The sequence below is a fragment of the Pseudophryne corroboree genome, chromosome 4, assembly GCF_028390025.1.
Source record: "Pseudophryne corroboree isolate aPseCor3 chromosome 4, aPseCor3.hap2, whole genome shotgun sequence".
NCBI lineage: Eukaryota > Metazoa > Chordata > Amphibia > Anura > Myobatrachidae > Pseudophryne > Pseudophryne corroboree.
Genome location: NC_086447.1, coordinates 244,901,389 through 244,925,359, shown reverse-complemented (window position 1 = coordinate 244,925,359; position 23,971 = coordinate 244,901,389). Strand labels below are relative to the sequence as shown.

At 47.5% G+C, this 23,971-nt stretch overlaps 1 protein-coding gene across 2 annotated transcripts in view; it reads left to right on the top strand.

Moving 5' to 3' along the window:
• Positions 1–23,971, top strand: part of PLS1 (plastin 1) — a 285,009-nt gene that overhangs the window by 218,185 nt on the left and 42,853 nt on the right. The window contains exons 9-11 of one of the 2 annotated variants that reach the window (XM_063915993.1): positions 13,535–13,612; positions 14,243–14,435; positions 22,257–22,280. In XM_063915993.1, the coding sequence (XP_063772063.1) occupies positions 13,535–13,612; positions 14,243–14,435; positions 22,257–22,280 (295 nt within the window). The remainder of the gene's footprint in view (positions 1–13,534; positions 13,613–14,242; positions 14,436–22,256; positions 22,281–23,971) is intronic. The other variant, XM_063915994.1, reaches the window with a different exon arrangement.

The window sequence follows — 23,971 nt, the reverse complement described above, 5'->3', positions numbered from 1 at the left end:
ATAACTGAGCCTCTCAACAGATGGCTCAACAATAACCCTTTAGTTAGGCAATAACTATATACAAGTATTGCAGACAACAACTAAAGAAAGCTTTAGGTCACCTGGTGTGCACTGGCTCCTCCCACTATGACCCTCCTCCAAGCCTCAGTTAGATTTTGTGCCCTGCCGAGGTTGGATGCACACTAGGGGCTCTCCTGAGCCCTTAGAAAGAAAGTATAGATTTAGGTTTTTTATTTTCAGTGAGACCTGCTGGCAACAGGCTCACTGCAGCGAGGGACTAAGGGGAGAAGAAGCGAACTCGCCTGCTTGCAGCCGGATTGGGCTTCTTAGGCTACTGGACACCATTAGCTCCAGAGGGATCGACCGCAGGCCCAGTCCTTGGTGTTCGGTCCCGGAGCCGCACCACCGTCCCCCTTACAGAGCCAGAAGCAAGAAGAGGTCCGGAAAATCGGCGGCAGAAGACATCAGTCTTCACCAAGGTAGCGCACAGCACTGCAGCTGTGCGCCATTGCTCCTCATGTACACCTCACACTCCGGTCACTGAGGGTGCAGGGCGCTGGGGGGGGGGCGCCCTGAGCAGCAATATTAACACCTTGGCTGGCAAAAATACCACAATATATAGCCCCAGAGGCTATATATGTGGTAAATACCCCTGCCAGAATCCAGAAAAAAGCGGGAGAAAAGTCCGCGAAAAAGGGGCGGAGCTATCTCCCTCAGACACACTGGCGCCATTTTCTCTTCACAGTGCAGCTGGAAGAAAGCTCCCCATGCTCTCCCCTGTAGTTTTCAGGCTCAAAGGGTTAAAAAGAGAGGGGGGGCACTAAATTTAGGCGCAATATTATATATACAAGCAGCTATTGGGGAAATTTCACTCAGTTATAGTGTTAATCCCCACATTATATAGCGCTCTGGTGTGTGCTGGCATACTCTCTCTCTGTCTCCCCAAAGGGCTTTGTGGGGTCCTGTCCTCAGTCAGAGCATTCCCTGTGTGTGTGCGGTGTGTCGGTACAGCTGTGTCGACATGTTTAATGAGGAGGCTTATATGGTGACGGAGCAGATGCCGATAAATGTGATGTCGCCCCCTGTGGGGCCGACACCAGAGTGGATGGTTAGGTGAAAGGTATTAACCGACAGTGTCAACTCCTTACATAAAAGGGTGGATGACGTAACAGCTGTGGGACAGCCGGCTTCTCAGTCCGCGCCTGCCCAGGCGTCTCAAAGGCCATCAGGGGCTCAAAAAAACGCCCGCTCACTCAGATGGCAGACACAGATGTCGACACGGAGTCTGACTCCAGTGTCGACAAGGTCGAGACATAGACACAATCCACTAGGAACATCCGTGACTTAATCCCGGCAATAAAAAATGTGTTACACATTTCTGACATTAACCCAAGTACCACTAAAAAAGGGTTTTATGTTTGGGGAGAAAAAGCAGGCAGTGTTTTGTTCCCCCATCAGATGAATGAATGAAGTGTGTGAAAAGCGTGGGTTCCCCCCGATAAGAAACTGGTAATTTCTAAAAAGTTACTGATGGCGTACCCTTTCCCGCCAGAGGATAAGTTACGCTGGGAGATATCCCCTAGGGTGGATAAGGCGCTCACACGGTTGTCAAAAAAGGTGGCACTGCCGTTTTAGGAACGGCCACTTTGAAGGTACCTGTTGATAAAAAGCAGGAGGCTATCCTGAAGTCTATATTTACACACTCAGGTACTAGACTGAGACCTGCAGATCGTGCTGCTGCAGCGTGGTCGGTGACCCTGTCACACATGAGAACATATTAAAGACGTCGTCTTATATATGAGGGATGCACAGAGGGATATTTTGCTGGCTGGCATCCAAAATGAATGTAATGACCATTCTGTCAGGAGGGTATTAGAGACCTGTCACTGGACAGGTGATGCTGACTTTAAAAGGCGCATAGAGACTCTGCCTTATAAGGGTGAGGAATTATTTGGGGATGGTCTCTGGGACCTCGTATCCATTACCTCAGGTTTCCTCACAGACTAAGAAAGCACTGTATTATCAGGTACAGTCCTTTCGGCTTCAGAAAAGCAAGCGGGTCAAAGGCGCTTCCTTTCTGTACAGCGACATGGGGAGAGGGAAAAAGCTGCACCAGTCAGCCTGTTCCCAGAATCAAAATTCTTCTCTCGCTTCCTCTGAGTCCACAACATGACGCGGGGGCTCCACAGGTGTAGCCAGGTACGGTGGGGGGCCGTCTCAAAAATTTCAGCGATCAGTGGGCTTGCTCACAGGTGGATCCCTGTTTCATTCAAGTAGTATTCCAGGGGTACAAGCTGGAATTCGAGATGTCTCCCCCCCGCCGTTTCCTCAAATATGCCTTGCCGACAACTCCCTCAGGCAGGGAGGCTGCGCTAGAGGCAATTAATAAGCTGTATTCCCAGCAGGTAATACTCAAGGTGCCCCTACTTCAACAAGGACGGGGTTACTATTCCGCACGGTTTGGGGTACCGAAACCGCATGGTTCGGTGTGACCCATTTTATATTTAAAATCCTTGAACACATACATAAAAAAATTCAAGTTCAAGATGGAATCGCTCAGGGCGGTTATTGCAAGCCTGGACGAGGGGGATTACATGGGATCCCGGGACATCAAGGATGCTTACCTGCATGTCCCCATTTACCATCCTCGCCAGGAGTACCTCAGATTTGTGGTACAGGATTACCATTACCAAGTCCAGACACTGGCGTTTGGACTGTACATGGCACCGAGGGTGTTTACCAAGGTAATGGCCAAAATGATGATACTCCTTCGAAAAAAGGGAGTTTTAATTATCCCGTACTTGGACAATATCCTTATAAGGGCAAGGTTCAAGGAGCAGTTGCTAGTCGGGGTAGCACTATTTTGGAAAGTGCTACAACAGCACGGTTGGATTCTAAACAGTCCAAAGTCACAGCTGGTTCCTACGACACGTCTACTGTTCCTGGGGATGGTTCTGGACACAGAACAGAAATAAGTGTTTCTCCCGGAGGAGAAAGCCAAGGAACTGTCATCTCTAGTCAGAGACCTCCTGAAGCAAAAACAGGTATCGGTGCATCATTGCACGCGAGTCCTGGGAAAAAATGGTAGCTTCCTACGAAGCAATCCCATTCGGCAGGTTCCATGCAAGAGGGCCGCAGGTTCGGCATACAGGACTAGGTCCTAGTGACCATGGATGCCAGCCTTTGAGGCTGGGGGGCAGTCACACAGGGAAAAAACTTCCAGGGACTTTGGTCAAGTCAAGTGACTTCCCTACACATAAATATTCTGGAACTGAGGGCCATTTACAATGCCCTGAGTCAGGCAAGGCCTCTGCTTCAAAACCAGCCGGTACTGATTCAATCAGACAACATCACGGCAGTCGCCCATGTAAACCAACGGGGCGGCACAAGAAGCAGGATGGCGATGGCAGAAGCCACAAGGATTCTCCGATGGGCGGAAAATCATGTGTTAACACTGTCAGCAGTGTTCATTCCCGGAGTGGACGACTGGGAAGCAGATCTTCTCACCGGACACGACCTCCACCCGGGAGAGTGGGGATTTCATCCAGAAGTCTTCCAAAGGATTGTACACCATTGGGAAAGGCCACAGGTGGACATGATGGCGTCCCGCCTCAACAAAAAGCTATAAAAGATATTGCGCCAGGTCAAAGGACCCTCAGGCGATAGCTGTGGACACTCTGGTAACACCGTGGGTGTACCAGTCGGTTTATGTGTTCCTCCCTCTGCCTCTCATACAAAAGGTACTGAGAATAATAGGAAGGCGAGGAGTAAGAACGATACTCGTGGTTCCGGATTGGCCAAGAAGAGCTTGGTACCCAGAACTTCAAGAAATTATATCAGAGGACCCATGGCCTCTGCCGCTCAGACAGGACCTGCGGCAGCAGGGACCCTGTCTGTTCCAAGACTTACCGCGGCTACGTTTTGACGGCATGGCGGTTGAACGCCGGATCCTAAAGGAAAAGGGCATTCCGGAGGAAGTCATTCCTACGCTGATTCAAGCCAGGAAAGATGTAACTGCAAAACATTATCACCGCATATGGCGGAAATATGTTGCTTGGTGTGAGGCCAAAAAGGCCCCAACAGAGGAATTTCAACTAGGTCGATTTCTGCATTTCCTTCAAGCAGGAGTGTCTATGGGCCTAAAATTAGGCTCCATTAAGGTACAGATCTCGGCTCTGTCGATTTTCTTCCAAAAAGAACTAGCTTCAGTACCTGAAGTTCAGACATTGTAAAAGGAGTGCTGCATATTCAGCCCCCGGTTGTGCCTCCAGTGGCACCTTGGGTTCTCAACGTGGTGTTGAGTTTCTTAGAATCACATTGGTGTGAGCCACTAAAAACCGTGGATCTAAAATATCTCACGCGGAAAGTGGTCATGTTATTGGCCTTGGCTTCGGTCAGGCGTGTATCAGAATTGGCGGCTTTGTCATATAAAAGTCCTTATCTGATTTTCCATATGGATAGGGCAGAATTGAGGACTCGTCCCCAGTTTCTCCCTAAGGTGATATCAGCTTTTCACTTGAACCAACTATTGTAGTGCCTGCGGCTACTAGGGTCTTGGAGGATTCCAAGTTACTGGACGTAGTCAGGCCCTTGAAAAATTATGTTTCCAGGACGGCTAGAGTCAGGAGAACTGACTCGCTGTTTATCCTGTATGCACCCAGCAAACTGGGTGCTCCTGCTTCTAAGCAGACTATTGCTCGCTGGATTTGTAGCACAATTCAGCTGGCGCATTCTGCGGCTGGACAACCGCAGCCAAAATCTGTAAAAGCCCATTCCACAAGGAAGGTGGGCTCATCTTGGGCAGCTGCCCGAGGGGTCTCGGCTTTCCAACTTTGCCGAGCTGCAACTTGGTCAGGGGCAAACACGTTTGCTAAATTCTACAAAATTGATACCCTGGCTGAGGAGTACCTGGAGTTCTCTCATTCGGTGCTGCAGAGTCATCCGCACTCTCCCGCCCGTTTGGGAGCTTTGGTATAATCCCCATGGTCCTTACGGAGTTCCCAGCATCCACTAGGACGTCAGAGAAAATAAGATTTTACTCACTGGTAAATCTATTTCTCGTAGTCCGTAGTGGATGCTGGGCGCCCATCCCAAGTGCGGATTGTCTGCAATACTTGTATATAGTTATTGCCTAACTAAAGGGTTATTGTTGAGCCATCTGTTGAGAGGCTCAGTTATATTCATACTGTTAACTGGGTATAGTATCACGAGTTATACGGTGTGATTGGTGTGGCTGGTATGAGTCTTACCCGGGATTCAAAATCCTTCCTTATTATGTCAGCTCGTCCGGGCACAGTGTCCTAACTGAGGCTTGGAGGAGGGTCATAGTGGGAGGAGCCAGTGCACACCAGGTGACCTAAAGCTTTCTTTAGTTGTGCCCAGTCTCCTGCGGAGCCGCTATCCCCCCATGGTCCTTACGGAGTTCCCAGCATCCACTACGGACTACGAGAAATAGATTTACCGGTGAGTAAAATCTTATTTTACAGTAGTATTATTTTACTATTATAGTGTTTTTTTACTATACTATTATCTGTCCAAGTTCAAGTTGAATAAAACAGAGAGGTACGATACCGCAGCCCTGAGATATTATAAACACTTTAGTAATAGTATATTTACTTTGCAGTCAACTGTAAAGTACATTAATAAAGGCAGTGTCACAGGGTCATACATTGTGCCATCTTACAGTCACACTCATTGTCAGTAGTTGGTCCCACTTTTCAACAGTTATGCCACACATTGGGTTCAATTGGGAATGACTGCTAATTTCCCCCATTAACTATAATTTCTTACCACAACATATTGCGGTGAAAGAAGAAATGTTTTTGCGACCTGATCTATTAAAAATCTCTTGCTGGGACATTGCCTGCAATAAGAGCCCATACAAGCAAAGAGTAAAAGTAAAGTGATTGCTTACACCACTGTGCCCAACCCCAGCCCTCTGGGACCCCTAACAATGCATATTTTACAGATCTTCTAGTTGGTGCACAGGTGTATTCATTACTGGCTGACACAGTTTATAAGTTACACAGGTGAAGCTAATTATTTCACTTGTACTACTGAGGAGATATTTAAAAAAATCCACTGTTAGGGGTCCCTGAGGGCTGGAGTTAGGAAATGCTGGTTTACATTATCACTTTCCTATTGGGTTTGTTTACTGTACATGCATGACAATTGGGTCTTCCATGTGCAAGTTTAGGCTGCAGGAGAGGGAGCTGAAGTTCCCTCTCTGTAAAAAAAATGCAGTACTGTACCATATAAGGTACAGTGACTAATGCTATCTATAGAGAGCGTTAGCTATCATGGACAAGCTCCAAAAAGGTCAAATTTTCAGAGCTTGGTAAATTGGGGATTTTTGTAGTTCCATAGAAGGATAAGGTGCTAGTTATGCAATTCATAACAGAAGGAACATCGCAGATATCTGTGATATTGTCTGTGGTATCTACACAATAAATAGCTCGATGTCTACATAAGGAGGCAATTGATGTACAGTACTCTGGGCAATCCTCCAAATATGGCCATTTTCGGATGATTGACTACACATCCAGTTTAATAATGATTGTCTTACAGCAGATCTTTGTTAATGACAAATGTTGCATTTCTTCTAGTGTTATAAATAACTATTAATAAAATGTTTCAGTATGTGCAAATGTCAAGTACTAATAGTTGTGTATATAGCACTTTTTTGTGTTTGCGTATTTCCTCATCCAATATTTACACGTCAGAAAAGTGACCTAACTGTGGTAGACCTGTGTATGTAGTGACATGCATACGGTGGGACTGATTTATGTTTGCAAGCAAAGCAAAAAAGCAAGCAACTGGGCAAAACAATGTTGCACTGCAGGTGGGGAAGATGTAACATGTGCAGAGAGATTTACATTTGATTGGGATGTGTTCAGTGTCGGACTGGGGCATGGAGGACCAACCGGGGGAATGCAGTGGTAGGGGCCCATGTTTAGGGGTGTGGTTGGTCTCCAGAGGGGAGGTGTCGAGCTGCCATATTGGTATGCCTAACCAGTAGAGATTTAATGATAAAAAATAATATTTTACTCACCGGTAAATCTATTTCTCGTAGTCCGTAGTGGATGCTGGGACTGCGTAAGGACCATGGGGAATAGCGGCTCCGCAGGAGACTGGGCACAACTAAAGAAAGCTTTAGGACTACCTGGTGTGCACTGGCTCCTCCCACTATGACCCTCCTCCAGACCTCAGTTAGGATACTGTGCCCGGAAGAGCTGACACAATAAGGAAGGATTTTGAATCCCGGGTAAGACTCATACCAGCCACACCAATCACACCGTATAACTCGTGATACTATACCCAGTTAACAGTATGAAATATAACTGAGCCTCTCAACAGATGGCTCAACAATAACCCTTTAGTTAGGCAATAACTATAAACAAGTATTGCAGACAATCCGCACTTGGGATGGGCGCCCAGCATCCACTACGGACTACGAGAAATAGATTTACCGGTGAGTAAAATCTTATTTTCTCTGACGTCCTAAGTGGATGCTGGGACTCCGTAAGGACCATGGGGATTATACCAAAGCTCCCAAACGGGCGGGAGAGTGCAGATTACTCTGCAGCACCGAATGAGCAAACTCTAGGTCCTCCTCAGCCAGGGTATCAAACTTGTAGACTCTTGCAAAAATGTTTGAACCCGACCAAGTAACAGCTCGGCAAATTTGTAAAGCCGAGACCCCTCGGGCAGCCGCCCAAGAAGAGCCCACTTTCCTCGTGGAATGGGCTTTTACAGATTTAGAGTGCGGCAGTCCAGCCGCAGAATGTGCAAGTTGAATCGTGCTACAGATCCAGCGAGCAATAGTCTGCTTAGAAGCAGGAGCACCCAGCTTGTTGGGTGCATACAGGATAAATAGCGAGTCAGTTTTCCTGACTCCAGCCGTCCTGGAAACATATACTTTTCAGGGCCCTGACTACGTCCAGTAACTTGGAATCCTCCAAGTCCCAAGTATCCGCAGGCACCACAATAGGTTGGTTCACATGAAAAACTGATACCACCTTAGGAAGGAATTGGGAACGAGTCCTCAATTCCGCCTTATCCATATAAAATACAGATAAGGGCTTTTGCATGACAAAGCCGCCAATTCTGATACACGCCTGGCTGACGCCAAGGCCCACAGCATTACCACTTTCCACGTGAGGTATTGTAGCTCCACGGATTTAAGTGGCTCAACCCAATGCGACTTCACTGGAGGCACAAACGGGGGCTGAATATGCAGCACTCCCTTAACAAAAGTCTGAACTTCAGGCAGTGAAGCCAGTTCTATTTTGGAAGAAAATCGATAGAGCCGAAATCTGGACCTTAATGGAACCCAATTTTAGGCCCATAGTCACCTCTGACTGTAGGAAGTGCAGAAATCGACCTAGCTGAAATTCCTCCTTTGGGGCCTTCCTGGCCTCACAGCACGCAACATATTTCCGCCATATGCGGTGATAATGATTTGCGTTCACTTCTTTCCTAGCTTTAATTAGCGTAGGGATAACTTCCTCCGGAATGCCCTTTTCCTTCAGGATCCGGCGTTCAACCGCCATGCCGTCAAACGCAGCCGCGGTACGTCTTGGAACAGACAGGCCCCCTGCTGCAGCAGGTCCTGTCTGAGCGGCAGAGGCCATGGGTCCTCTGAGATCATTTCTTGGAGTTCTGGGTACCAAGCTCTTCTTGGCCAATCCGGAACAATGAGTATAGTTCTTACTCCTCTCCTACTTATTATTCTCATTACCCTGGGTAAGAGAGGCAGAGAAGGGAACACATACACCGACTGGTACACCCACGGTGTTACTAGAGCGTCCACAGCTATCGCCTGAGGGTCCCTTGACCTGGCGCAATATCTTTGTAGCTTTTTGTTGAGGCGGGACGCCTGTGTCCACCTGTGGCCTTTCCCAACGGTGTACAATCATTTGGAAGACTTCTGGATGAAGTCCCCACTCTCCCGGGTGGAGGTCGTGTCTGCTGAGAAAGTCTGCTTCTCAGTTGTCCACTCCGGGAATGAACACTGCTGACAGTGCTAACACATGATTTTCCGCCCATCGGAGAATCCTTGTGGCTTCCGCTATCGCCATCCTGCTTCTTGTGCCGCCCTGTCGGTTTACATGAGCGACCGCCGTGATGTTGTCTGACTGGATCAGCACCGGCTTAGGGCATTGTAAATGGCCCTTAGTTCCAGAACATTTATGTGTAGGGAAGTCTCCTGACTTTTCCATAGGCCTTGGAAGTTTCTTCCCTGTGTGACTGCCCCCCAGCCTCGAAGGCTGGCATCCGTGGTCACCAGGACCCAGTCCTGTATGCCGAATCTGCGGCCCCCTAGAAGATGAGCACTCTGCAGCCACCACCACAGCGACACCCTGGCCCTTGGAGACAGGGTTATCCGCCTATGCATCTGAAGATGCGACCCGGACCACTTGTCCAACAGATCCCACTGGAAGATCCTTGCATGGGTCCCTGCGAATGGAATTTCTTCGTAAGAAGCTACCATCTTTCCCAGGGCTCGCGTGCATTGATGCACCGACACCTGTATTTGTATTAGGAGGTCTCTGTCTAGAGATGACAACTCCTTGGACTTCTCCTCCGGGAGAAACCCTTTTTCTCCTGTTCTGTGTCCAGAACCATACCCAGGAACAGTAGACGCGTCGTAGGAACCAGCTGCGACTTTGGAATATTCAGAATCCAGCCGTGCTGTTGTAGCACTTCCCGAGATAGTGCTACTCCGACGAACAACTGCTCCCTGGACCTCGCCTTTATAAGGAGATCGTCCAAGTACGGGATAATTATTTTGGCCATTACCTTGGTAAATACCCTCGGTGCCGGGGACAGACCAACGGCAACGTCTGGAATTGGTAATGACAATCCTGTACCACAATTTTGAGGTACTCCTGGTGAAGAGGGTAAATAGGGACATGCAGGTAAGCATCCTTGATGTCCAGTGATACCATGAAATTCTCCAGGCTTGCAATAATCGCCCTGAGCGATTCCATTTTGAACTTGAACCTTCGTATATAAGTGTTCAAGGATTTCAATTTTAGAATGGGTCTCACCGAACCGTCTGGTTTCGGTACCACAACATTTTGGAATAGTAACCCCAGCCTTGTTGAAGGAGGGGTACCTTGATTTCACCTGCTGGAAGTACAGCGTGTGAATTGCCGCCAGTACTACCTTTCTCCGAGGGCAGCAGGCAAGGCTGATGTGAGGTAACGGCGAGGGGGAGTCGCCTCGAACTCCAGCCTGTATCCCTGTGATACTACTTGCAGAACCTAGGGATCCACCTGTGGGCAAGCCCACTGGTCCCTGAAGTTCCCGAGATGCGCCCCCACCGCACCTGTCTCCACCTGTGGAGCCCCAGCGTCATGCGGTGTACTCAGAGGAAGCGGGGGAAGATTTTTGATCCTGGGAACTGGCTGTCTGGTGCAGCTTTTTCCTTCTTCCCTTGTCTCTGTGCAGAAAGGAAGCGCCTTTGACCTGCTTGCTTTTCTGAAGCCGAAAGGACTGTACCTGAAAATACGGTGCTTTCTTAGGCTGTGAGGAAACCTGAGGTAAAAAAATTTCTTCCCAGCTGTTGCTGTGGATACGAGGTCCCAGAGACCATCCCCAAACAATTCCTCACCCTTATAAGGCAGAATCTCCATGTGCCTTTTAAAGGCAGCATCACCTGTCCACTGCCGGGTCTCTAATACCCTCCTGGCAGAATGGACATTGCATTAATTCTGGATGCCAGCCGGCAAATATCCCTCTGTGCATCCTTCATATATAAGACGACGTCTTTAATATGCTCTATGTTAGCAAAATATTATCCCTGTCTAGGGTATTAATATTATCTGACAGGGTATCAGACCACGTTGCAGCAGCACTATTTATGCTGAGGCAATTGCAGGTCTCAGTATAGAACCTGAGTGTGTATATACAGACTTCAGGATAGCCTCCTGCTTTTTATCAGCAGGCTCCTTCAAGGTGGTCGTATCCTAAGACGGCAGTGCCACCTTTTTTGACAAACGTGTGAGCGCCTTATCCACCCTAGGGTATATCTCCCAACGTGACCTATCATCTGGCGGGAAAGGGTACGCCATCAGTAACTTTTTAGAAATTACCAGTTTCTTATCGGGGGAACCCACGCTTCTTTACACACTTCATTCACTCATCTGATGGGGGAACAAAACACTGGCTGCTTTTTCTCCCCAAAAATAAAACCCCTTTTATGTGGTACTTGGGTTCATGTCAGAAATGTGTAACACATTTTTCATTGCCGAGATCATGTAACGGATGTTCCTAGTGGATTGTGTATATATCTCAACCTCGTCGACACTGGAGTCAGACTCCTTGTCGACATCTGTGTCTGCCATCTGTGGTAACGGGCATTTTTTGAGCCCCTGATGGCCTTTGAGTTGCCTGGGCAGGCGCGGGCTGAGAAGCCGGCTGTCCCACAGCTGTTACGTCATCCAGCCTTTTATGTAAGGAGTTGACATTGTCGGTTAATACCTTCCACCTATCCATCCACTCTGGTGTCGGCCCCACAGGGGGCGACATCCCATTTATCGGCCTCTGCTCCGCCTCCACGTAACCTTCCTCATCCAACATGTCGACACAGCCGTACCGACACACCGCACACACACAGGGAATGCTCTGACTGAGGACAGGACCCCACAAAGTCCTTTGGGGAGTCAGAGAGAGAGTATGCCAGCACACACCAGAGCGCTATATAATGCAGGGATTAACACTATAACTGAGTGATTTTTCCCCCAATAGCTGCTTGTATACATATATTGTGCCTAAATTTAGTGCCCCCACTCTCTTTTTAACCCTTTGAGCCTGAAAACTACAGGGGAGAGCCTGGGGAGCTGTCTTCTAGCTGCACTGTGAAGAAAAAATGGAGCCAGTGTGGTAAAGGAAGATAGCCCCGCCCCTTTTTCGGTGGACTTTTCTCCCGCTTTTTTCATGGATTCTGGCAGGGGTAATTTATCACATATATAGCCCTGGGACTATATATTGTGATGATTTGCCAGCCAAGGTGTCTTATATTGCCCCCCCCCCCCCAGCGCCCTGCACCCATCAGTGACCGGAGTGTGAGGTGTGCATGAGGAGCAATGGCGCACAGCTGCAGTGCTGTGCGCTACCTCGTTGAAGACAGAAGTCTTCTGCCGCCGATTTTCCGGAACACTTCTTGCTTCTGGCTCTGTAAGGGGGCCGGCGGCGCGGCTCCGGGACCGAACACCAAGGTCGGGTCCTGCGGTCGATCCCTCTGGAGCTAATGGTGTCCCGTAGCCTAAGAAGCCCAAACTACCACCAGTTAGGTAGGTTCGCTTCTTCTCCCCTTAGTCCCTCGCTGCAGTGAGTCTGTTGCCAGCAGATCTCACTGTAAAATAAAAAACCTAAAATATACTTTCTTTCTAGGAGCTCAGGAGAGCCCCTAGTGTGCATCCAGCTCAGCCGGGCACAAGATTCTAACTGAGGTCTGGAGGAGGGTCATAGTGGGAGGAGCCAGTGCACACCAGGTAGTCCTAAAGCTTTCTTTAGTTGTGCCCAGTCTCCTGCGGAGCCGCTATTCCCCATGGTCCTTACGGAGTCCCAGCATCCACTTAGGACGTCAGAGAAATATACATTAAATACTGTTAGTGCATGCATGATACTGTACAAGGAAGGCACTGTAGAAAATACACCATAGTCCTATACAGTATAAGGTAACATATTTCTAAAGTTTAATTCAAGTACATAGTCTGGAACTTGATCTCTAGATGAGGAGGAGGGCCCATGGGCAGTAGAGCCCACCGGGGGGTTTCCCCTGTACTCCTGTGGGCCAGTCCAATCCTGGATGTGTTCAAACGGCAATCTAAATTGCAGTGTAAAAGTAAAGCTGTCTAACATTTGTGGGCTACATGGAAAAGCAACCAAGTATTTACCCTGCACAGAAAACATATGATTGTATTTGCTCCCTTGCACTGCAACATGGTTTGTTCCAGACACAGAGGGGGTCATTCATACCCCATCGCTGCTGTGCATTTTTGCACAGCAGCGATCGGGTGTGAACTGCGCATGCTGCGGCGCCGGCACATGCCAGACAGCCGACGGCAGTCTTTAGCTAGCGATTGCCTTTGCCTGATTGACAGGCAGAGGTGATCTCTGGGCGGGATGGGGGCAGGCTGGCGGTGTTTGCCCGCCGTTCAGGGGGGCGCGGTCCGGGCAACGCAGGCGTGCCCAGCCGATGCGCCCCGTGCAGCGACGGGTATCTCCCTGCCAGCGCGCAGGAGCTGCGCTGGTAGGGAGCTACTCTTCAAGTACAAAAGCATCGCCGCTGTGCAATGCTTTTGAACTTGTGCAACGGGGCAGGGACTGACATGCGAGGCGGACTAGCCCTGTGCTGGGTGTCCCCCCGCATGTCAGTGTGACTGATCGTAGATGTGCTAAATTTAGCACATCTACGATCAACTCTAAATCACCCCCAAAGGTACTTGTTTTTTTTTTGCTTTACTTACAAACATGAATCAGGCCCAGTGTTGTATGTGAGACTGACGCTTTTCTTTCACCCCAGGATTCCAAAGCCTATTTCTATTTGCTGAGAGAGATTGCTCCCAAAGAAGGTGTTTCCATAGACTTTTCAGGATTTAATGTAAGTTTACAATTATTTCCTGTTCCTTTTGAAAAAAAATTTTAAATGGACTTATGAAACTATTTATATATGTATATATATATATATATATATACAATCCTCTGTGTGGTCCGGCACTCACCGCTCCCGACAGGTTACTTGCTCCGGTGCCCTCCTTAGAGGTTGTTACTACCTCAATGTATACGGAGAAGAAAGGCGGCACCCGGAGACTGGCAAATTCGGTGAAACAAAACCATCAAGTGTTTAATCACATCTACGTTTCGGGGGACGTACCCCCTTCCTCAGGACAAACCTCAGGTTTGTCCTGAGGAAGGGGGTACGTCCCCCGAAACGTAGATGTGATTAAACACTTGATGGTTTTGTTTCACCGAATTTGCCAGTCTCCGAGTGCCGCCTTTCTTCTCCGTATATATATATATATATATATATATATACAGCCATCAGATCTCCACACATGCTTGTTAAATGCCGATCAGATTCAGAACACCCCACATACCCCTTAAATGCCCATCAGATTACATGATATGCCCTTGGGGCTCTGTACATGCCCCTTAAACACCCCTCAGACTTACCCTTATGAAATCAGACCTCCCCACATGCTACATATCTGTGTATGTCTTGTGTTGGCAGGAGCCTAATGATTTGAAGAGAGCAAATTACATGCTTAACCAAGCTGACAAATTGGGCTGCAGACAGTTTGTGTCACCATCAGATGTGGTTTCTGGGAACCCTAAATTGAACTTGGCTTTTGTTGCAAATCTGTTTAATATGTACCCAGGTCTGAACAATGCCAATGGGTATGATTTCATGGACCAAATAGAAGGTAAGCTGCATAAAACAAACTCACACATGTAATACAAGATTTGTATTACTGGTTATAATGGCTAACATTGAATATTTTACTGCAAAATAAGCTTTCAAAACAGAAGTTACTGTAATGTGTCAAGCAAGTTCAGGGTATGAAGTTGGCAGGGGGAACCTCAAAGTACGTGTCCCTGAGGAGCATATAGTCAGTACCCACTGTTATGGTAAATAAATGACAGCAGTACACTGCTATGAGGCAGCAAAAGAGACTTACATCCTACCTAATAATAACAAATTAGAGATCTCAGTTGCATACATTTGCAAATATATGGTAAGCAAGTTGTCTCTGCTCTAGTAGTCCTACACTACATGATAATAGCACAGCTTTTGGTAATATCTGTATGTATTTCTAAATTGAGAGCCCACTCACCTGAAAGCACCCCAGGATCTACCAATATGACACTATAAAGATCAGCATACCCTCCAGATTCTGATCCCATACAAGTGATACACAGAATGGAAGTTGCTCAATCAATTGATCGGCCCATCACAGGTGCATAAAATGGATGTATAATCAAGACAAGAAAAAAGAAAACAAGTTCCCCCAGCACACCTCAATTAGCTAGCAAATGAGACATCCTACATAATATTAGTGATGTGCACCGGACATTTTTCGGGTTTTGTGTTTTGGTTTTGGATTCGGTTCCGCGGCCGTGTTTTGGATTCGGACACGTTTTGGCAAAACCTCCCTGAAAATTTTTTGTCGGATTCGGGTGTGTTTTGGATTCGGTTTTTTTTTACAAAAAACCCTAAAAAACAGCTTAAATCATAGAATTTGGGGGTCATTTTGATCCTATAGTATTATTAACCTCAATAACCATAATTTACACTCATTTTCAGTCTATTCTGAACACCTCACACCTCACAATATTATTTTTAGTCCTAAAATTTGCACAGAGGTCGCTGGATGGCTAAGCTAAGCGACACAAGTGGCCGACACAAACACCTGGCCCATCTAGGAGTGGCACTGCAGTGTCAGGCAGGATGGCACTTCAAAAAAATTGTCCCCAAACAGCACATGATGCAAAGAAAAAAAGAGGCGCAATGAGGTAGCTGTGTGACTAAGCTAAGCGACCCAAATGGCCGACACAAACACCTGGCCCATCTAGGAGTGGCACTGCAGTGTCAGACATGATGGCAGATTAAAAAAATTGTCCCCAAACAGCACATGATGCAAAGAAAAAAAGAGGCGCAATGAGGTAGCTGTGTGACTAAGCTAAGCGACCCAAGTGGCCGACACAAACACCTGGGCCATCTAGGAGTGGCATTGCAGTGTCAGACAGGATGGCACTTCAAAAAAATAGTCCCCAAACAGCACATGATGCAAAGAAAAAAAGAGGCGCACCAAGGTCGCTGTGTGACTAAGCTAAGCGACACAAGTGGCCGACACAAACACCTGGCCCATCTAGGAGTGGCACTGCAGTGTCAGGCAGGATGGCACTTCAAAAAAATTGTCCCCAAACAGCACATGATGCAAAGAAAAAAAGAGGCGCACCAAGGTCGCTGTGTGACTAAGCTAAGCGACACAAGTGGCCGACACAAACACCTGGCCCATCTAGGAGTGGCACTGCAGTGTCAGGCAGGATGGCACTTCAAAAAAATTGTCCCCAAACAGCACATGATGCAAAGAAAAATGAAAGAAAAAAGAGGTGCAAGATGGAATTGTCCTTGGGCCCTCCCACCCACCCTTATGTTGTATAAACAGGACATGCACACTTTAACGAACCCATCATTTCAGCGACAGGGTCTGCCACACGACTGTGACTGATATGACTGGTTGGTTTGGGCCCCCACCAAAAAAAGAAGCAATCAATCTCTCCTTGCACAAACTGGCTCTACAGAGGCAAGATGTCCACCTCATCATCATCCTCCGATTCCTCACCCCTTTCACTGTGTACATCCCCCTCCTCACAGATTATTAATTCGTCCCCACTGGAATCCACCATCTAAGGTCCCTGTGTACTTTCTGGAGGTAATTGCTGCTGGTGAATGTCTCCACGGAGGAATTGATTATAATTCATTTTGATGAACATCATCTTCTCCACATTTTCTGGAAGTAACCTCGTACGCCGATTGCTGACAAGGTGAGCGGCTGCACTAAACACATTTTTTCGGAGTACACACTGGAGGGAGGGCAACTTAGGTAGAATAAAGCCAGTTTGTGCAAGGGCCTCCAAATTGCCTCTTTTTCCTGCCAGTATACGTACGGACTGTCTGACGTGCCTACTTGGATGCGGTCACTCATATAATCCTCCACCATTCTTTCAATGGTGAGAGAATCATATGCAGTGACAGTAGACGACATGTCAGTAATCGTTGGCAGGTCCTTCAGTCCGGACCAGATGTCAGCACTCGCTCCAGACTGCCCTGCATCACCGCCAGCGGGTGGGCTCGGAATTCTTAGCCTTTTCCTCGCACCCCCAGTTGCGGGAGAATGTGGAGGAGGAGATGTTGACAGGTCACGTTCCGCTTGACTTGACAATTTTCTCACCAGCAGGTCTTTGAACCTCTGCAGACTTGTGTCTGCCGGAAAGAGAGATACAACGTAGGTTTTAAATCTAGCATCGAGCACGGTGGCCAAAATTCAGTGCTCTGATTTCAACAGATTGACCACCCGTGAATCCTGGTTAAGCGAATTAAGGGCTCCATCCACAAGTCCCACATGCCTAGCGGAATCACTCTGTTTTAGCTCCTCCTTCAATGTCTCCAGCTTCTTCTGCAAAAGCCTGATGAGAGGAATGACCTGACTCAGGCTGGCAGTGTCTGAACTGACTTCACGTGTGGCAAGTTCAAAGGGTTGCAGAACCTTGCACAACGTTGAAATCATTCTCCACTGCGCTTGAGTCAGGTGCATTCCCCCTCCTTTGCCTATATCGTGGGCAGATGTATAGGCTTGAATGGCCTTTTGCTGCTCCTCCATCCTCTGAAGCATATAGAGGGTTGAATTCCACCTCGTTACCACCTCTTGCTTCAGATGATGGCAGGGCTGGTTCAGGAATGTTTGGTGGTGCTCCAGTCTGCGGCAAGCGGTGGCTGAATGCCGAAAGTGGCCCGCAATTCTTCGGGCCACCGACAGCATCTCTTGCACGCCCCTGTCGTTTTTTAAATAATTCTGCACCACCAAATTCAATGTATGTGCAAAACATGGGACGTGCTGGAATTTGCCCAGATGTAATGCACGCACAATATTGCTGGCGTTGTCCGATGTCACAAATCCCCAGGAGAGTCCAATTGGGGTAAGCCATTCTGCGATGATCTTCCTCAGTTTCCGTAAGAGGTTGTCAGCCTCTTCTGGAAAGCGGTGATACAAAGCGTAGCCTGCCTAGGAACGAGTTGGCGTTTGCAAGATGCTGCTACTGGTGCTGCCGCTGCTGTTCTTGCTGCGGGAGGCAATACATCTACCCAGTGGGCTGTCACAGTCATATAGTCCTGAGTCTGCCCTGCTCCACTTGTCCACATGTCCGTGGTTAAGTGGACATTGGGTACAACTGCATTTTTTAGGACACTGGTGACTCTTTTTCTGAGGTCTGTGTACATTTTCGGTATCGCCTGCCTAGAGAAATGGAACCTAGATGGTATTTGGTACCGGGGACACAGTACCTCAATCAAGTCTCTAGTTGCCTCTGAATTAACGGTGGATACCGAAACCACGTTTCTCACCGCCCAGGCTGCCAAGGCCTGAGTTATCTGCTTTGCAGCAGGATGACTGCTGTGATATTTCATCTTCCTCGCAAAGGACTGTTGGACAGTCAATTGCTTTCTGGAAGTAGTACAAGTGGTCTTCCGACTTCCCCTCTGGGATGACGATCGACTCCCAGCAGCAACAACAGCAGCGCCAGCAGCAGTAGGCGTTACACCCAAGGATGCATCGGAGGAATCCCAGGCAGGAGAGGACTCGTCAGACTTGACAGTGACATGGCCTGCAGGACTATTGGCTTTCCTGGGTAAGGAGGAAATTGACACTGAGGGAGTTGGTGGTGTGGTTTGCAGGAGCTTGGTTACAAGAGGAAGGGATTTAGTGGTCAGTGGACTCCTTCCGCTGTCACCCAAAGTTTTTGAACTTGTCACTGACTTCTGATGAATGCGGTCCAGGTGACGTATAAGGGAGGATGTTCCTAGGTGGTTAACGTCCTTACCCCAACTTATTACAGCTTGACAAAGGCAACACACGGCTTGACACCTGTTGTCCGCATTTGTGTTGAAATAATTCCACACCGAAAAGCTGATTTTTTTTGTATTTTGACCAGGCATGTCAATGGCCATATTCGTCCCACGGACAACAGGTGTCTCCCCGGGTGCCTGACTTAAACAAACCACCTCACCATCAGAATCCTCCTTGTCAATTTCCTCCCCAGCGCCAGCAACACCCATATCCTCATCCTGGTGTACTTCAACAGTGACATCTTCAATTTGACTATCAGGAACTGGACTGCGGGTGCTCCTTCCAGCACTTGCAGGGGGCGTGCAAATGGTGGAAGGCGCAAGCTCTTCCCGTCCAGTGTTGGGAAGGTCAGGCATCGCAACCGACACAATTGGACTCTCCTTGGGGATTTGTGATTTAGAAGAACGCACAGTTCTTTGCTGTGCTTTTGCCAGCTTAAGGTCTTTTCATTTGTCTAGCGAGAGGATGAGTGCTTCCATCCTCATGTGAATCTGAACCACTAGCCATGAACATAGGCCAGGGCCTCAGCCGTTCCTTGCCACTCCGTGTCGTAAATGGCATATTGGCAAGTTTACGCTTCTCATCAGACGCTTTCAATTTTGATTTTTAGGTCATTTTACTGAACTTTTGTTTTTTGGATTTTACATGCTCTCTACTATGACATTGGGCATCGGCCTTGGCAGACGACGTTGATGGCATTTCATCGTCTCGGCCATGACTAGTGGCAGCAGCTTCAGCACGAGGTGGAAGTGGATCTTGATCTTTCCCTATTTTAACCTCCACATTTTTGTTCTCCATTTTTTAATGTGTGGAATTATATGCCAGTATCAATAGCAATGGCCTACTACTATATATACAGTACTGCGCACAACTAAAATGCACCACAGGTATAGAATGTAGATGGATAGTATACTTGACGACACAGAGGTAGGTACAGCAGTGGCCTCCGTACCGTACTGCTATATATGCTGGTCGTCACTGTGTCAGCAAACTGCAAAACTAAAATGCACCACAGGTATAGAATGTAGATGGATAGTATACTTGACGACACAGAGGTAGGTACAGCAGTGGCCTTCCGTACCGTACTGCTATATATACTGGTGGTCACTGTGTCAGCAAACTGCAAAACTAAAATGCACCACAGGTATAGAATGTAGATGGATAGTATACTTGACGACACAGAGGTAGGTACAGCAGTGGCCTACTGTACCGTAATGCTATATATTATATACTGGTGGTCAGCAAACTGTGCAAAACTGAAATGCACCACAGGTATGGATGGATAGTATACTTGACGACACAGAGGTAGGTACAGCAGTGGCCTTCTGTACCGTAATGCTATATATTATATACTGGTGGTCAGCAAACTGTGCAAAACTGAAATGCACCACAGGTATGGATGGATAGTATACTTGACGACACAGAGGTAGGTACAGCAGTGGCCTACTGTACCGTAATGCTATATATTATATACTGGTGGTCAGCAAACTGTGCAAAACTGAAATGCACCACAGGTATTGATGGATAGTATACTTGACGACACAGAGGTAGGTACAGCAGTGGCCTTCTGTACCGTACTCCTATATATTATATACTGGTGGTCAGCAAAATTATGCACTGTACTCCTACTATATACTGTCTACAATGCAGCACAGATATGGAGTGTTTTTCAGGCAGACAACGTATACTGGTGGTCACTGGTCAGCAAAACTCTGCACTGTACTCCTCCTATATAATATTATACTGGTGGTCCCCAGTCCCCACAATAAAGCAGCACACTGAGCACAGATATGGAGTGTTTTTCAGGCAGACAACGTATACTGGTAGTCACTGTCAGCAAAACTCTGCACTGTACTCCTGCTATATAATACAGCTGCTCCCCAGTCCCCACAATTAAGCAGTGTGAGCACAGATATATGCAGCACACTGAGCACAGATAAGGATCGTTTTTTTCAGGCAGAGAACGGATAAAACTGGTGGTCACTGATCAGCAAAATTCTGCACTGTACTCCTATATTAATATACAGCTGCTCCCCAGTCCCCACAATTAAGCAATATGTAAAGCAAGCACAAATATTTGCATCAACAATACACGGAGAGGACGCCAGCCACGTCCTCTCCCTAACATTTCCAATGCGCGAATGAAAATGGCGGCGACGCGCGGCTGCTTATATAGAATCCGAATCTCGCGAGAATCCGACAGCGGGATGATGACGTTCAGGCGCGCTCGGGTTAACCGAGCCATACGGGAGAATCCGAGTATGCCTCGGACCCGTGTAAAAAGGGTGAAGTTCGGGGGGGTTCGGTTTCCGAGAAACCGAACCCGCTCATCACTAATAATAATACAAATGCAGAGATCTCAGTTGCATAAATTTGCAAACATGTGGTAAGCCATGTGAACATACCACTGTTTCTATTGAGTAATATAACAGACACATGTATTTTTATGCTGCCTGTTACTTATAAGATGCACCATAGATGTTCGTTGCTTTTTCCACATTTCACTCATTTCCTATAGCATGATAATATCTTCCTAATCACTTATATAATGTTCAGAATCAAAGGCATTTTAGATTTAGTCTTTAGGATTTTCATGTTAAAGAATAGGTTGCCCCTGGCCTGGTTCCTTCTCCCTCCTCCTTGCTCCTGCTCCATTGTCCTCACCGCCGGCTGGGTCCCGGCATTGTATAATGTTGTTTACAGACGCCGGAAACGAAGCATGTGCAGTAGCGGCAAAGGTACTGCGCATACACAAACCCCGGCTTCAATGGACTGCATCGGCTGCAGTCCGTAGAAGCCGGCTAGGGCTGACGAGGCACGGAACTGGCTTCCTACCGCTATTTGCAGCCCGATCTGGCCGTTCCGGGGGGAGGAAACACCTCCCAATGGGACAGCCTGTAGTGTCTGTGACTGGCAGGTAGGACTTCCAATAGAAAGTCACTGCCAGTCACAGTGAAGCCAGTGCAGATTCACAGACTGCATCTGGCTTCACTGACACTGATAGAGGAGGCGGATTTTACCTGTGGGGGAGGGGGGGGGGGGGGGCTACAGTCCTGCAGCCCATAGGCAAAATCCGCCACTGTTAAAGAATAATTAGCAGGTGTGTGTATTTTTGCAATATGTCGATTTTCAGTAATACCCCTTTTACACTTCCCAAATAACCCGGGTTATTGCTGGGTCAGGCCTCAGTGTAAAAGGGTCCATGAGGAAAAACACAGAACGACTGACCTGGCAATTCAACCCGAGTAGCGAACAGGGTTATACACGTGTAACGGGGCAGTCTAAACGGGTAACGAAGATCATCCAGCGCGGGTCCCATTTACAGCATGGAGATATCAGATTTCCCGGCGCTTGGAAAAAAATATCTTCTCCAAGCGTGAACAGAAGAGTCCACTGCACATGGGTACAGTTGGAATAACCCAGGTCTAATCCAATTTGGAACTGTGCTCCACAATTCCAGGTCAGACCAGGGACTTTTGTGTAAAAGGGATATAACTGTCCAGAGTAATGATATCGTCACTATAATATAAAGGAATGATGTCAATTGATATTGTATAGATATGTAAACTAGTGTCTTTAATAATTCAGATGTTTTTCTGCTTAATTTGTGAATCACAGATTGCACCCTCTCTTATGTAATAGGTACAGTATTTCTAGCTTGTTTACTGCAAATTGACTTCTCATTGAATCTGTTTTTTGCATGAGAGGTTGAAGGATGAGCTTTCCTTGCTTGTCCCCAATACTTCCTACGTGTGGACATACAGAAATCGTGATAATGGGGGTCATTCCGAGTTGTTCGCTCGGTAAATTTCATCGCATCGCAGCGATTTTCCGCTTAGTGCGCATGCGCAATGTTCGCACTGCGACTGCGCCAAGTAAATTTGCTATGCAGTTAGGAATTTTACTCACGGCTTTTTCTTCGTTCTGGTGATCGTAATGTGATTGACAGGAAGTGGGTGTTTCTGGGCGGAAACAGGCCGTTTTATGGGCGTGTGGGGAAAAACGCTACCGTTTCTGGGAAAAACGCGGGAGTGGCTGGAGAAACGGAGGAGTGTCTGGACGAACGCTGGGTGTGTTTGTGACGTCAAACCAGGAACGACAAGCACTGAACTGATCGCACTGGCAGAGTAAGTCTCGAGCTACTCAGAAACTGCACAGAGATATCTTTTCGCAATATTGCGAATCTTTCGTTCGCAATTTTAAGAAGCTAAGATTCACTCCCAGTAGGCGGCGGCTTAGCGTGTGTAAAGCTGCTAAAAGCAGCTTGCGAGCGAACAACTCGGAATGAGGGCCAATATCTGAAATTCTGCTTAATATGACATTTATAATAGTGTGATTGAATACATGTATGAATTATGCTGCATGTTTTGTTTTATCATAACAGCTGAATGTATATAGTACTTATAGCTATTACAGTCTGATATTTGGAAGAGGAGTGTCCCTATCTATATCCCACAGGTTATGGGATCCACAGCAGGGAAAACACAAAATTGCTCTCGATTTTCCATTTGCTAAATGTGGGCTTATTGTTGTCAGCCTTTAATATGACCGGTCAGGTTTGTGATTAAGTATATTTTACACAGTGTTTTTATCCGAGAGAAAAATGCTAAGTTCTCATACGCTCCAACAGCAGTAGAGCGGATAACATAGCACCAGCCACTGTTCCTAATTACTGTGTGCTGGCAGGGTCAAAGGCAGGATTTCTAGAGAGATGTGGGGGAGGTTGGTGTCATATGGCTTTATATAAAGAAGAAGTACTGTTGTTCAGTCACATGTTGCTTATACATAAACACACACAAATACATAATTAAGTGTACACCCAACAGAGCAATTTAAGTAAGCTAAATTAAAACCACCCTAGTTTTCTGTTTCCTACTCCAAGCTCATTCTTTTCATTCACACCCCAGCTCCCACCCTAGCTGATTCATACTAGCCCCACTATCCTTATTGTTTCCTATCCTAAATTCCTTCTCCAGGTCTCTATTAATTGTATCTATTGTACTTCACCCGAGGGCGGATTAAGCATTTGGGGTGCCCAGGACACTTAAGTTATACCTCCCAACTTTCAACTCTATGGAGTGGGGGCGGGGCCTCAGGAGGGGTGGATGGGGCCTCGGGCAGAGAGGCGGGGCCTAGCACCGCAACCACCATTTTTGTCATTTTGGGGGCATGCCCAGCTCTCCATGAGCAGCTGAGCAGCCCCCCGGCTAACCCTCCCTGCACGGCATCTATTCAGTGATCACTGGCTCTCCCACTCTGCCACCCCCCCCCCCCCCCTCTCCCTCCTGTGGGACATTGTGGCCCACGGGTGGGACAGTGTCCAATTAGCTGGA